This window comes from Pteropus alecto, unplaced genomic scaffold, assembly GCF_000325575.1.
Source record: "Pteropus alecto unplaced genomic scaffold, ASM32557v1 scaffold20, whole genome shotgun sequence".
Taxonomy (NCBI): Eukaryota; Metazoa; Chordata; class Mammalia; order Chiroptera; family Pteropodidae; genus Pteropus; species Pteropus alecto.
Window position 1 is genome coordinate 29,431,349 of NW_006436298.1, and position 15,256 is coordinate 29,446,604.

The 15,256-nt window shown below is 35.8% G+C and overlaps 1 protein-coding gene across 1 annotated transcript in view; it reads right to left on the bottom strand.

Annotated features, from left to right (window-relative positions):
- SLCO6A1 (solute carrier organic anion transporter family member 6A1) overlaps positions 1-12,969 on the bottom strand; it is a 71,903-nt gene extending 58,934 nt beyond the window's left edge. Inside the window, 2 exon segments of the mRNA XM_006913381.1 lie at positions 2,697-2,957; positions 12,678-12,969. Coding sequence (XP_006913443.1) covers positions 2,697-2,957; positions 12,678-12,969 — 553 coding nt within the window.
- Positions 12,970-15,256: the final 2,287 nt, after the last annotated feature.

A 15,256-nucleotide genomic window follows, 5' to 3' on the forward strand; every position in this document is an offset into this window, starting at 1 on the left:
CCGCCCATAAATTCATATGTTGAAACCCTAATATCCATTGTGATGGTGTTTGGAGATGGGGCCTCTGGGAGATAATTAAGTCATGAAAGTAGAGCTCTCATAAATGGGATTAGTGCCCTTATAAGAAGAGACAAAAGAGAGCTTGCTCTTCTCTCTTTCTCTCTCTCTCTGCTACAGCTATATGAGAACATAACCAATAAGAAGGCCCTTAACAGGAACTAAATCGCCAGCACCTGGACCTTGGACTCCCAGCCTCCAGAGCTGTGACAAGTAAACTTCTGTTGTAATGGCAGTCCAGACTAACTAAAACATGAGGAAAGTCTAAAATTCTTATTGTGAATTATGGAAGATAGTAGACTAAAAAAAAATGTCAGGGGAATGGATCCATTTAAGAGTGTAATTGAAGTTGACAGTAACAAATTCATTGTGGGAATAAACTATCCTCTTGTATGATTTTTTTTTTTCCCTCAAACATTCATCACCAATCCAGGATCAAAAATTTTCTAGGCCAGAAACAAGAAATGACAATGGGATGGGGATCTTAGGATTATGGTAAGAGTATGTTTGAAATAATCTAATATTTCATATTAAGAAACATAAAATAAACTACAAATGAAGGAAAGTAACAACAAGGAGAATCTTATAAAGGGAGAAAGCAGATGTCAACAGACTGAAGTTTCCAATGAAAGAAATAACTGCTATTTTCATTATATGAGTGAGTTGGAAGAATTAGTGGGTGTAATCAGAGTGTAATAATAGATATTTAGGAAGTTCTCAGTAAAGTGACAGTGCACTGCAGCCATGGGTATGTTGGGTGGTCAATTAAATGCAGACATCTAGAAACTAAAGATCAGAGTGTGAAACGAATGTTTTCATGAACTAGTGGAGAAACTTCAGTTCTAACTGCTCAAGGATTTTGTGGAATACGGTATCAACATGTTAGTTGAGGCATAGGGCTAAAGATCAACTTGTCATGAATATAGAAAATTATGATGAGCTGGGAGAAGCAGAGAAAGGGAGTGGGAGGTGGTGGTAAATGGACTGTTCCAAAAAGATTCAGACCACTCATGAGGGAAGATGAGCATAGAAGTTAATTGGAAAGTACATAAAGAGAACAATATAGGACAAATATACAGAAAAGAAGGATCGAAAAGGGGTGGGGGGAATTAAAGAACATAGAAATTAAAATATATATACACACACACATACATATAAACTGAAGTGTGAATTTAAGAGTAAAAAAATTGATTATGTAAGGATAAACTTTTAAACAAAATCAGTAAAATATTCGCATAGATAGATGTATAAAATTAGCACTTTACTGCAAAGACTGTTTATTTTATTTCTGCTTCTTTAATACCAAGCAGAGGTCACCCAGTAAATACACTAAATAGCTGTTGTTAGATAAATTTCATGTTCCTAAACACAATCAGAAAATAAAATATATAAAATTTAGATGATATAAAGAAGACATAAAGGAAGAAAGACTGTCTATTTCTACTCCCAGGACTCCTGTTGACTGCTGACCAAGCAGTATTTTTAATATCTCTCCATCAGTGCCTCCTAAATTTTCACTCTTTCTAATCAGAATAGGATTAAGAGAAGAATAGGAATGATGTGTTTTCCATTCCCTTCTTTCCAAAATTCATCTTCTAGTTTAATCAGTGGTTCATTCTACAAATATAATAAGTATATTACAAATGTATTCTACAAATTAATAAATATTTGACATATTTATATTCTACAAATATTATAAATACATTATAAATATGGTTCATATTATATAGTTCATATATTGATATGGTATATATCAACATATTATTTAATATATGAATTATACAGTATATACACATATTAATTATATTAACATATTATGTAAATTGTATTTAATATGAACTACTTTTTATTTATATTATAAATACACATCATAAACATACTTTTTAAACATCATAAGCTTGCATATACACATGCACATAGGGGCAGTCTCATGCCTTTTTCAATCATGTCTTGCTAAAGCCAGTTTAAAGCTGCCAAAATGAGTAAATGCATTCCAACACTTTTATAAGCCTATATACAAGAAAGTACCTAACACAATAGTATTAGAAACAGTGCTTTGAATTTCAAATTGCTTTATCTACTTGAAGTAGAAAATGACTGTGGAATACATTTTTTTTTTTAAATGAAAAAAGTGAAGAAGCTACCAATCATTTTTAGTTTCAAAGCCCTATGTCAAAGGGCAGCCCTCGTTTCGAAATGATAGGAGTAACTAGAAAATATCTGACCTTTCTTTTGTGTATGTAAGTTTTTTATGTTTGTATTTTTGCTTGTGTATATGTGTGTTGAAGTCAAAATAAAGGGATTAATTAAAGCATATTGTGGAAGAAATAAAGAATTACTAAAGTTCCTCAAGAGACTTATATATAAAAATTGATAAAAGAAAAACAATTTCACAAAATAATTATCCCAAAATATTCTTTCTACTCTCTATCCCTATCTCTTACTTGAAAGGGTATATGATTATGAGAAGGTGAGAGAATAGCATATATGTTATTAGGGAGCTACAATAAATTAACTTAGTAAACTTGATCATAGGTATAGATAAATGGATATACAGACAGACAAATATCACAATCTATTTTAATTTCCTAGAGTCAATGGTTTAAATGAATAATAATAAGTATCTTTTAAAATCTTACCTTCAGTTTCTACACTTAATTTATAATTTTCACTATTAAAGTATGGAAAAGCAAATAAAAGTGATCCAAATCCTATTAAAATGGAGGACACTGTAATCCATTTTAGTTTGTTTCCTCTCCCTCCATAGTATGCTATAAATACTACCATCAGGCAAGATGAAGCATCATAAACCAATGACAACAACATACTAGCAATGGCATTCAGACTACTGTCCCGCCGAAATGTGTCGATGCTCAGATCTACAAGACCAAACACAATACCTAAAATGTAAAAAGAAAACAGAAAACAATAATATCATTTTCAGAGACAAAGTAGATCACCACTATAATCATTACAAAGCAAATTTACAGTGATTTAAGTTCATTTTACATTATTCTCAATGCTTAAGATTTATAAGCACATGATTCCTTCTCTAAAACACTAATAGGCCTTAACCTCTATGAAATATTTGCTAATTGAATGATTGTAGCTATTTTTTAACTACTATATTCACAAATAATTTACTGAAGAATTGATATTTTTAATCATCTCAGTAATCTTTATTTTAATGTGTATATTTCAATTATTAAAAATAAATAACAATCTAATAAATATTTGTTTGTCTGCCAGCCAGAAAAGAAAAAAAAGTTATCAAAATAGTTGAAGCCCAACATGTACTTCCCAAATACACTCTCTATTCCTCCGTAACTTGAATCCTATACTTGAAATTTACCATGTCCAAATCTTCTTAACACGTTTTTGACAACGTATACATCCTTGAACAATATGGAGTATTGTTTGTCATGTTCTTGAATATTAAATAAATGGTACCACATATGCACATTTCCATTACTCATCCTCCAACTGGGGAAAAAAATCATACTAAATGTTTGAAACAAAAAGAAATTGATATAGGCGATGGTTACAAAGCAATACATTTGTTGGATTGGAAAGGGGAAATAGTTACCAATCGACTCATGATGTCTATGCTACCAAAGCTGCTGGAGCATGGCCAGGGCAGCTGCTGCTGGATCTGCACTCACTGCCTCTTCTGCAGGAAGCCAGGACCCACACTCCTGCTAATGCTACAGAAGCTAGCTCACAATTACCTACTGCTGCTCCTGCAGTTGCCAGCACCCATGAATATTGTGCTGCTGAGTCATCCACTGTTGCTGCTTATGGAGCTGCACTGATTACTGATCATAAGTCCCGGAGCCTTCCCTCACCCAGAATTTGCTGCTGTTGCCAAAAACACCACCAGAAACAAAGAGCAAGAAAAAAAATGGAGAAAGACTTTCCTTTGCCCCTTTTTCAAATCTACTGCCACAGCTTCTCACCAGCAACACCTAAATAAATGCCAGCTGACATGAAAATCTGGAAAATGTAGTTTACAGGCTGCCAGTCCATCCCCTTGCAAACAGGAATGAGTCCAGAAGCGCAACAATGGAGTTTATGTCCAAAAGACAAATAACTCGCAAAGTTCACCTTTTAGACTGCTCAAGATATATTTTCACCCTCTCCTCTTATTTAAACTTCCATACCAAATTAATAACAACATCATAATGCTTCTGCCTAACATGTTTCATGTTATTCTTACAAAGACCTTCTCACTCTTGCCCCAAAAAAGGGAGACACACAGTCCAATCAGTCGCCATGTCCATCTCAAAATAATGTTAATCCTTCTGGTTAAATCACAAACCTGAATGGATTTTTTTTTTAAACATAAAAACTAAATTGCAAATGTACAAATGGTATAAAGAGGTATAAAATGTATAAATAAATAATTAAGCAAACACATCATAGGCCTAAGTTTGTGAGGGAACTGTATTATAAAATATATCATAAGTCCTGCTTAGAACCACAACAGTTTAATAGACCAAAAGCAGCAGAAAACAAGCAAAAACTTTTGCTGCATCCAAGAGCAGAATTTTCAACTCTCTTTTTAGATGTAGCCAAGGAGGATAAAGGCCAAGGCGAGAAACATCTTGTAACTGTGTACATCTCGGGTTGCGGTATTAATTCCCTTTCTAATTCGGAAATATCCTGTAATACAGAGATGAAGTTGTAACATTATCACCCACAATTCTTTTATAAAATAGTAAGGGAGAGAAGGTGAGAAAAAAAATCGGGACACACACATATATATATACTCTTGTGTATATATGTGAGTGTGTGCACATAAAACAAGAGAAAAATGTATAGTTGCTACAGTTTTTATTTCTCTAAATGGTTATAATACACAGTTGACATTCATAACTTCCTTATTCCACTATTCACTCCCTCTTCTACCTCTTGATTTCACGCAGTATATATAGATTGCTACTTCAAAGCATACACTTCACCCTATGGGACAGCATCCCAAACTTTTTGATTGTTGTCTCCTAGCTGGAGCCCTATCTGAGTCTTCAATAAGGCATTATAATTACATAAGACCCAGAGTTTCTGGTTATTGAGATATATAGTAAGGTCAGTGAATTCCATGAACATGAATTTCCTGATGTACTTCTTTTGCTATAGATGCATTCCTTTATTAAAAGCAATGTGATAATAAGATGATCATGATGTGTATAAGGCATTCATTAAGTCCAGGTATAATTGTTCTGGTAGACCATAGTGATTCAAAAAAACCTATATCCAAAACAAGTATTTATTTCTGTGAGAAGAAATTGTAGCCTGCTCCATAACAGAAGCAGATGATGTAATCAACTTGCCCCCAGGTAGCTAATTGATTTCACCAGGGAATTTCTTGGATTGTGTTGACTTATCCTCAGCAGTACATTCAGCAGTGCAACAGTCAGATCAGATCTGGTGAAAATAAATCCATGCATTCAGCTCTTGTATAACCTCCGTTCTTGATGCAATTGTCACTATAAACATGAGCTCATTGAACAAGACATACAATGGCTGGGAAAGAGGCTGGCTTATATTCATAGGATGGTTATCTATCTACCTCATTATTGAGAGCTTCCTCTGAAATGCAGTTCTTTGGTGAACATTCACATTGGACAACTCTGCCCATTCAGACAGACATATTACTTACCCAGCCCTCCTACTCACCAAATGGTCAACTCTTTAGGCAATGGCAGCATGATATATAGGGAATACAGACAATCAGATGTACTGCTCGACATTCTTCCCACTGGGAGGATTTCCTTTTTCCTCTTTTTTAGGGCCTCCCCTGAGTGGAACTACAATACTACCATAGCATAATTCCACTTTCAAAAACCACAGGCACCAAAGATTATGTCTTTTTCTCAGAAGCGAGTGGTACAAATGAAGAAACCTTTTTTTCATTTTAGAAGAAGCAGACCGGCACACTCCAAACCAATTGGTCCCTAAAGACATCACTGAATTGCCAGGCAGATTTTTGGGATACAGCATTATCTCTCAGAACACACTTTATGTTAGTCATCCTGGGAAGGCTGGGATCTGATTCCAGTTATGGGTCTGGCAGCAATAAGGGGTGAGGGGTGGGGTCTGAGGGCAATCAGAATTCCCTTAGCTCAGGTGAGATAAAGTCAGCATCTTCACACAGGGAATTGCTTTTTCATCAGTCACAGGAGGAATAGTTTCTCCTACTGGGAAAGCAGATTCAAGATTTCAGGGTTTATGGTTCTCAGATTCATTGAATTCCACCCAAATGTCTTTATCCCAGTTTTCAGGGTCCTACTCCTCTCCAATCAATGCCCCAACTCTCACATAAGTGATCTAGTGAATCTGTGAATTCAACTCGTGTTGTAATTCTACAACCATGAATTAGGGTTGATACTATTTAAAATATGCAATACATAGCTAAGAGTAATGAGACTCATACAACCATCAGAGAAACTCACACATTTTCTAATCATGCCCTAAACTTCTCATTTTCTTTCTGTAAACTATCCAGTGCAGTTAGAAGCAACGAGTCAACCTTAGAATGTCTACAGTCTAAAGTTCCACCATAGGAGTCAATTGCAGAAGCTGTTGGTCTCCCAAAGTCTTATCTTCTATAAGAACTTTATTTCAGGCAACATTCTGAATAACTCTTTTGTCACTACACACTGTGGATGTCCAGCGTACTATTTTCAAGCCCAGTCAGGTTAGATAACCAATTACAGGTTCCTATGATTTGTTTGTTTTTTCCTGGTTCAGTGCTTGGTATGGAGTACTACATCAAAAATTATATTTTTGTAATGTATAGACAAATTAGGTTTTTACACTGGTGAAGCTAAAAGTTTAGTCAAAAACTTTTCAAACTTCTTTATATTTATACATCATAATATTTTAAAAAATAATATTATTTTTGATACATATATACTTTAACTAATTTCTTAGGCATACTTATCTCTAATAAAATGTTATTGATATTTTTATAAAGAATATATTTTTAATATGATCTCATTTCTAATTGTTCTCATGAAATAAGCTGCAATTCATTAGAGTTGCTTTTTATAGTTCTGTAGCAAAGGGTTAAATTCAGCAGGCTTTCATTGCTCAAAAAAGACCTATCTTCAAGACTGGCCTTTGGTTGGCTCCTGGGAATGACTCTGACCTCTTGAATATTCTGCCTGACAAGAGTGCTTTTATATGCCTGAAGCCTCGGGCCCCACAGTACCAACTAGATTACTTTATACTAACAAGGTAATTTAAGGTGAGCACGTATTGTTGTGTGTCTGAGGCCTTTAACAATGCTATATTAGTTTGATTAGATGGTTTATGCTAACAGTATGATTTATGGTAAATGCCTTTTTTGTGTGTGTTGAGGGGTGAGCGGGTAATGGAGTCTGATTAGCTGAGGTTAGTCACATAGATCCTACATATGACTGACCCTACTCATCCCCACTCCCCCCCAAAAAATATTCTAAACACCAAGGCTTATATGAGCTTCCTTGTTTGGCAACTCTTAGCATGTATTATCACACATTGTTACTGAAAGAATTAAGCATGTGACTTCCATGTGATTCTACTGGGAAAGGACACATGGAAGCTTAGATCTGGTTTCTTCTATACTTTGTCCCATGTGCCTGTTCCTTTTGCTGATTTTAATCTGTATCCTTTCACTCTAATAAATCATACCATTAATATAATATCTTTCTTTGAGTCTTGAGTCCTTCTAGCGAATCATTCAGTCTGAGTGATGTCTTAGGGACGGCCAACATAATAGTTAATAAATTTGAAGTTGTTAAGGCCTCCAAATGACTCTTCATTGTAGATCATATTTTAATTGAGAAAACATTCTCTACAAATGTGTATCTAGTAACCTCAAAGAAAACACTACTAAATAATGTTTTAGTTCTGTTTTTGTACGGAACTATTTTGGCCAAAATTCTCCATTTAGAGAATCTTTCTTGGACAAATATTTTACAAGACAAAACTCTTCAAATAAGTTGTTTTTATGATTATTTTGAATGTTTCACCAAATATAAATGTGCAAAGCCATAGGCCTCCTTTAATTTTATACCAATATGTGAAAATAAATAAATTACAACTCACTATATTAATATGATAAAGGACAAACATCACATGAACATCAAAATGCAGAAAAAGCATTTGACAAAATCCAACACAATTTCACAATAAAAATACTCAATTAACTAGGAATAGAAGGCAGTGTTTTCAAACTCACAAAGTATATATGGAAAAACATATATGGAAAAACCTACAGCATAATTTTAAAGTTAATAAGAGTTACCATATGACCCACAATTCTACTCCTAGGTTATAAAATCCAGAAAAATGAAAATATATGTCCACACGAAAACTTATATACAGTTCCAGCTCATATGTAAGGAGCTTAGAAGTCACCATTCCGCCCTAACAAGTTACAAACTGAACAGACTGAAAAATTAACAAGTCTTCCCGTATACATGTGAGGCAAAGACACAAGGCAAACTAGATAAGATCGTAAATTCAACTGTCATTATAACTCATCAATCCATACATTTAAATTTTGTGTTTGATTTCCAGAAACATCAGCTCTACAGTTAAAATAAAATGAGAGCTTACTTTAGGGCTTTGACGAGATTTGATCGAATTCTCATATTATGACTTGAGCTGAGTTTGCCATCTTTCTTCATAAGCACTTAAGAGCACTGAAAAGATTCTACATGACACAAGAGTCCTTATAGTCATCAATACTACCATAAGGTAAAATGCAGCTGCCACTTGACCTTTTAAGGCAGATGCTTCAGTTGATACTTCATCTCAAACAAGCTTGGGTGATAGCTTGATGAATTATGATGCCAGTGTATGCCAAGAATTACTATCCATTTCCCATTGGCAAAGAGCTCAGCACTTCACTCAAGATTAAAGGCATAATAAAACCAATCCTAAAATCCCATATTAATGGGTATATCTTCTGGCACCACTCCTGATACCAATTCCATAACAGTCTGGATCCATTCAGGAGAAACCACACAGTAATTTGAACAAGGATGTAAAGAATTATTAACTCCGTATATAGTACGGAGTAAAGTAACAAAGAATTAGCTAGTAAAAAGTAAAAAGAATGCTAAAGAACATAGAAATAGCCAGTATAAGGAAAAGTCACTTCCTCTAGGGCTGATATCGAACACTAAAGGGCTAAAATCCAGACATTGTTAAAGAGGACATAACAAAATTTTGGCAAATTGAATCCAGCAACATATAAAAAGACAACAATCTAGTAATAAGGGTTTATTTCAAAATGCAAGGCTGGTTAAATATAAAATAATCAAAAATAAAAGAATGCAATATATAATGTTAATAAAATAATTAAGAAAAGCCATATAATGGTCTTGATACAGAAAAAAAAAAAAAACACTTGATAAAATTCAATACCAATTCATGACAAATTTTCAACCAAGAATAAAAGAGAACATCTGCAAACTGGTAAAGAGCACCTACGAAAAACATACTTAATTGTTGAAAGGCTAAATAATTTACAGCTAAAATTGGGAAAAATAAATGAACTTCCTTTTTCAGAATTTCTATTCAACATTGTACTGGAGGTCCTAATCAGTTTAACAAAACAAGAAAAAGAAATAAAAGCATACAGTAAGAAAATAAAGAAGTAATACTGTCCTGATTCAGAGATGACATGATCATGTATGTAAAAAATCCTAAGGAATCTGCCAAAAGACTCCTATAACTAATACATTAATTTAACAAAGTTGAAGAATAGAAGAACAAAATAGAGATATACTATGGTCAGGCATCAAAACACTCAACATTGTTAAGATGTCAATTTACTCCAGATCAATAGAACCAAAGAAATCCAGTTAACATCCCGGTAAATTTTTATAGAAATCAACAAATTAGTTCTAAAATTAATGTGGAAAGGCACAATATCTAGAATAGCCAAAACAACTTTTGAAAATAACAAAGTCAGAAAAACTCCTAATTCCAGTACATATAATAAAGCCACAGAAACCAATGTATTATAATATTTGTATAAGTATAAGACATGTTAGGTCAATAGAACAGAATGCAGAGGCTAGAAATAGATGCAGAAAGAGATCAGAATTTCTAAAAAAAGTGTCAAGGTATTTCAATGGGATAAAAGACAGTTTTTTCATTAATTATGCTGGGAAAAATGTTCTATATGGAAAAAATGAACCTTGACCCTTTCCATACACAAAAATTTATTCAAAATAGATCAGAGACCTAATCATAAGAGTTAAACCATAGAAGACAACAAAAAAGAAAATCTTTATGACACTGACTTAGGCAATACTTCTTTACATAGAAACCAAAAAAAAAAAAAATGAACCTTTAAAAAATTAAATTGAACTTCAATAAAACTGAACACTTTTTTCATCAAAAGGACACAGGCAAGAAGATGAAAAGACAAACCACAAATTGTGGGGAGTGAGGGAGGGAGAGAGGCAGGCAGTAAGCCAAGCATGGCCTCAATCTAGTCATAACATCAAACATATCTAGCTTGAAGTTCAACATATAGAATGAAAAACCCATATACTTTAAGACTTGCATGGACATAAACTAGATGGGGGGGGTGGAGAATAAAGAAATGTTGAAAATTAAAGAAGTCTAAAATATGATGACTAAATGCAACATGTGTTCCTGGATAGAATTTTGTATCAAAACAGAAACGAGACACTACTGAGAGTGAAGCCACCAATTCATAGTTTGATGGTAGTGTTGCACTGATGGTCCTGACTGGGAGGGGTGGATGGTGGTTATATGTCCTCACTTTGGAAAGATGCATACGGGAGTATTTAACAGTAATGGGGCACCATGTCTGAAAAAATCTATTTGTACAGGGAAAGAAAAGGTGGAAGAACAAATGTGGTAAAATATAACCAACTAGGGAATCTGGGTGAAGGTGACTCAGAAATTCTTTGCATTGCCTTTGCACCCTTTCCATATGTTCGAAATTATTTCAAAATTGTTTAAAATGTAACAATACATGGGCAATGGACTAGTGGTTACCAGAGTGTCAGGGGAAATGGGGAGGGAGGAGGTAGACAGGAGAAAAAAATTTAAACTATTTCTTCAATTAAAGAAATTAATTAATTAAAAAATAAAAGATTAAATTAAAAAATAAAAAATAATAAAATGTAACAATAAATAATAAATATATCAATTGGTAAATAGATAAGTTAAGAGACAGACCATTTTTAAGAATAGAAGACTCAATATTATACCCAAATGACCTGTATAAAGTCAGTTAATAAGTAGTGGAGCTAAAACCAATCACTGTCAACCACTTGTTCAAAAACCTTCAATAGCTCCTCATTACCTACCAATAAGATTATATGAACTGAGATAATCCCTGTGAAGCACCTTACCCAGTATATTAATGGGAAGGAAAAGCTTTTTAGTATCCTTTTGAAATTCTCAGTCTGGTATTTAAAGATCTTCATAATGTGGCCGATTTGTCTTTTCCTTCTTTTTTATTCATTTATGTATTCGATATATATTTACTGAGTGTCTTTTCTACCTCAGTCACAACATTAGGTCTTGTGGGGAGATAATGCACAAAATAAATATAATTACTCTTGTTGGTGCTTAGGAGAAACCATCATTCAGCCACACTTGTCACTCACCATTCTGAAACAAGGCTTCTCTGTATCTGAGTGCTTATTTATCAAATCACGCATTTGTTCATTCATTTGCTGATTCAATAAATATCCCTTAACTACATCCCCAGCTATCAGAACTGTACCTATTCATCAAGGCATAATTTAAGTTACTCTTCCTCAGAGAAACTTGATGATCTCAAGAAAAATAAACTGATGACTATTTGTTTCTCTCATATGATTCTTATCACATTTAGACTTTTTTTTATTGCACTTATTTAGGCATAGCCTTCTAGAGCAAAAAGAGACCATGTTTGGCAAACTCCAATGCCATCAGTGTAAACAGGCTAGTAAAGAATTCAGGTGTAATGGGAGTAATTAGGGCCTTGGCCCACTAGAGAATGCATGCCCCATCTGAAGGCATTCAAATTCACATTCTTCTTCAAACTGTGTGGGAAAAGATAAATACCTTTGAGTCTGGTCCTCTGATAAAGCTTGTTTGAGGTCCCACTCCACCTCCTCAATTCACACATGAAGAAACAAAATCCAGAAGGAAATGGCTTGGCCAATGTGTCTCAAAATTGTGGGCAGAAGCAGAAACAACTTGGTCACAGACACTGTTTTCAATTTATTTAATCCTCCAAGTAATGCAACCCTGAACTCAGGGTTGGTGACCAAACATAATGACAACACCACTCCCTCCACGTGGCTATCTAGAGGCCACTCTCCTATCACCCACACTGTGAAGGGTAACTGTGTCAATCAGTACTTGAAGTAAAGCAATACTAGGAGCCCAAACCCGAAGTGGCAGCCCGTTTAACCTGCTTTGATTCTAGACATACTTTGAGAATGTTAGAGAGTACGGCCGCTTCAAGCTGAGCTACCTGGTACTTCTCCTGTCTGGCCCCCTCTCCCCCCATCCCCCCACCATCTCGGCTAACACTGGGAGGGCTCCCTGATCCCCTCACCACTACACCACTAACCCCAGCCCTTCTGGCTCACCTTGAGCGATCATCAAGGTGCAGTAGAAAATCAGAAAGCAGTGGATGTTATTGAAACGCTGACAGTTGGGAATAACTACACAGCCCAAACCGCTGACCTCGTTGGAATTTTTACTCTGTTCTCCCGACCTCTTGGCAATGGCAGACTTGTTTCTTTTCTTTTTTAGGAGACTGCGCAGAGTGACCAGGTTAGCTGGAGCCGTCCTCATATACTGGAGTTTTTTCCTGGCCTTTTTGGCCTCCCCAGGCACAGTGCTCTCTGTACGTTGGGCCTGTGAAGCCTGGGGCTCCATGCCCGCTAGAGCGTCCTGCATGGCCAAAGCGTGCCTGCGGAGGCTGAGGTGCGGCTCACGCTGCGTGAATGTGCGGGCTGCGTGGCCTGTTGCTCCCAGGCCCTGTGCAGCCTGCTCTATCTGTTTCAACCGACAGGCCCGCAGTTATGGACGACGGACCGTGAATTGGCTCCAGAGGGAACGTTCCTTCTAGGGCAGAAGGCAAACGTCCTCGCAGAGAGGTTGGCAGTTGACCTGAGAGAACTTCCAAGGCTGTTTCTCTTTGCTTCTATGAGGGGAAAGGGGAGAAGAAAAAAAAAAGCTGGCACTACTAGATTTCGGATAACTTAACACAGACCAGGGGGCACCAGAGTAACTCTAAGGGAAGTCAAATTTAATACTTTCTCATTAAGAAGCAGGGAAAGAAAAATGTGCAATGACGGCTAGTGGAACTGTCCCCTAATTTTCCCACACTTGTTTATTTTAGTGTTTTTTTGATCTGAATAATCTCACTAGAAACAACCTGAAAATTGTTGAAGGAGGAGGAGAAATCAGAAGATATGAAAAAAGACAGTTCTACCACATTTAGAGAAACCAGCAAAAATCTTAAAACAATGTCCCAATGAATGCTCCTAAGTGACGTGTTTTACACATGGAAATTATTTTCCTAGAAACTATTTCCTTTCTAAATAGGATAATGGAACCTAGAGTGTGATTTATTTTCCCAGGAACAAAAATCTTAACTGAAATGTAAGATGTAGGAGAACAGTAGCTTTATATGAAAAGTGTGTGTTGCTTACATGAAAATGTAACTTTTTATTGATTTTCTTAGGCAAAATATAAGTTTTTCAGGCCATGTATGTGGGGAGGGTGACATTTCAGGAAAATTGAAACTATCTTTTCTCCCATGGGTTAGACATTGTGTTACCAAAGCCAACCCATCTCTTCAACAAAATTTTGTGGTGTTAGAAAGTGCTGGAGCTTGTAGAGCAGAAGAGCTGGGAAAAGGATACCACATATCATACCACTGACATGAGGTCTGAGTTTGCCCAATCAGCAGATCTCTCTGGCCATCAGTGAGTGGAAATGCAATTTCATCTATAATAATGTCACCGTTGGGGTCAATCGGAGTTCATTGTCACCTCAACAGCAGGGGGGAGGGAGAGGAATAAAGATGGCACAGAAGTGTAGTTAGCATTTTTCCCTGGTTCTTCGTCATTGACACAGCGAAGAACCATAGGTCAGTGAGATTTAGAAAAGATTTGTTAAAGGTATATTTTATAAAGACAAAATATGCCTCACAGAGGCACATGGTCCCAGTGCTGTAACCAACACAAAAGAGCCAAAAGGGCCACGGAAAAATAAAAAAAAAAAAAAAGAGGACCCAGAAGTGGGAATGTCTGCATTACATTTGGGCTGTGATGGATGATTCCAAAGGCATTCCTAGGTGATTGGCAAGTGAGGTCATTTTGATTGACACTTGGCTGCTGTATAACTAACTCTTCGCGTGATGTGCATGTGCGTACCCAGAATTCTACCACTATTAGGGAGTTCTTTGGGCAATCTCTAGGTTGTGCCCCTATTCCTTGTTCCCCCTGTGGCTCATGTCTGACTAGCTACTTAACAATAAAAGACCTAGTTTGTCACCTATATGGTCACTACATAAGTAGGAACAATGCCCTAGTTTTCCCATGTTCCTCATACTCAACTAGGATGCCCCCCACATTGCTTCATGACATTAATAAACTTAAAGGAAAGGGATTCCTAAGAGATAGGAAAAAGCAGCGACTCTTACTCTTGTGTTTTGGTACCACACTGCACACTGCCTGAAAGCAAGAGGAAAAAGACGGTTCTATTAAAAATAAATAATACTAAGATTTTTGCTTTTACTCAGAATTTAGAGAGTCAAGTAGAATGTTACCCTACTCTAACAATAATAACCAAAAAGAAAAGAAAGCTGAGTAATATAAAATACTATCACCTTTTGAGCTCATTTCCAGAGAGCTATATTTCTGAAGCAACAAGGTAAACTGATTCCAAAGGCTAACAAACTCTTCAGATAAAGGGTAGGACACATGAACTGTAGCAGCCATAAACGAAGATGAGAAGAAAGCACCTGAAATTTTAATGAATTCTTAAATGCCAAGTGAGGGCTAACATACAGTTTAGAAATCCTAAGAAGCTCAGAAACAAGGGAAATCCACACCCATCTACCAGATCTTTGCCATTCGACAGGGCAAGAGAACCGTCTTGAATGAAGAAAGCATTTGGTGGTGATAGGCTGCCCCTGAGAGAGAAACAGGAACCT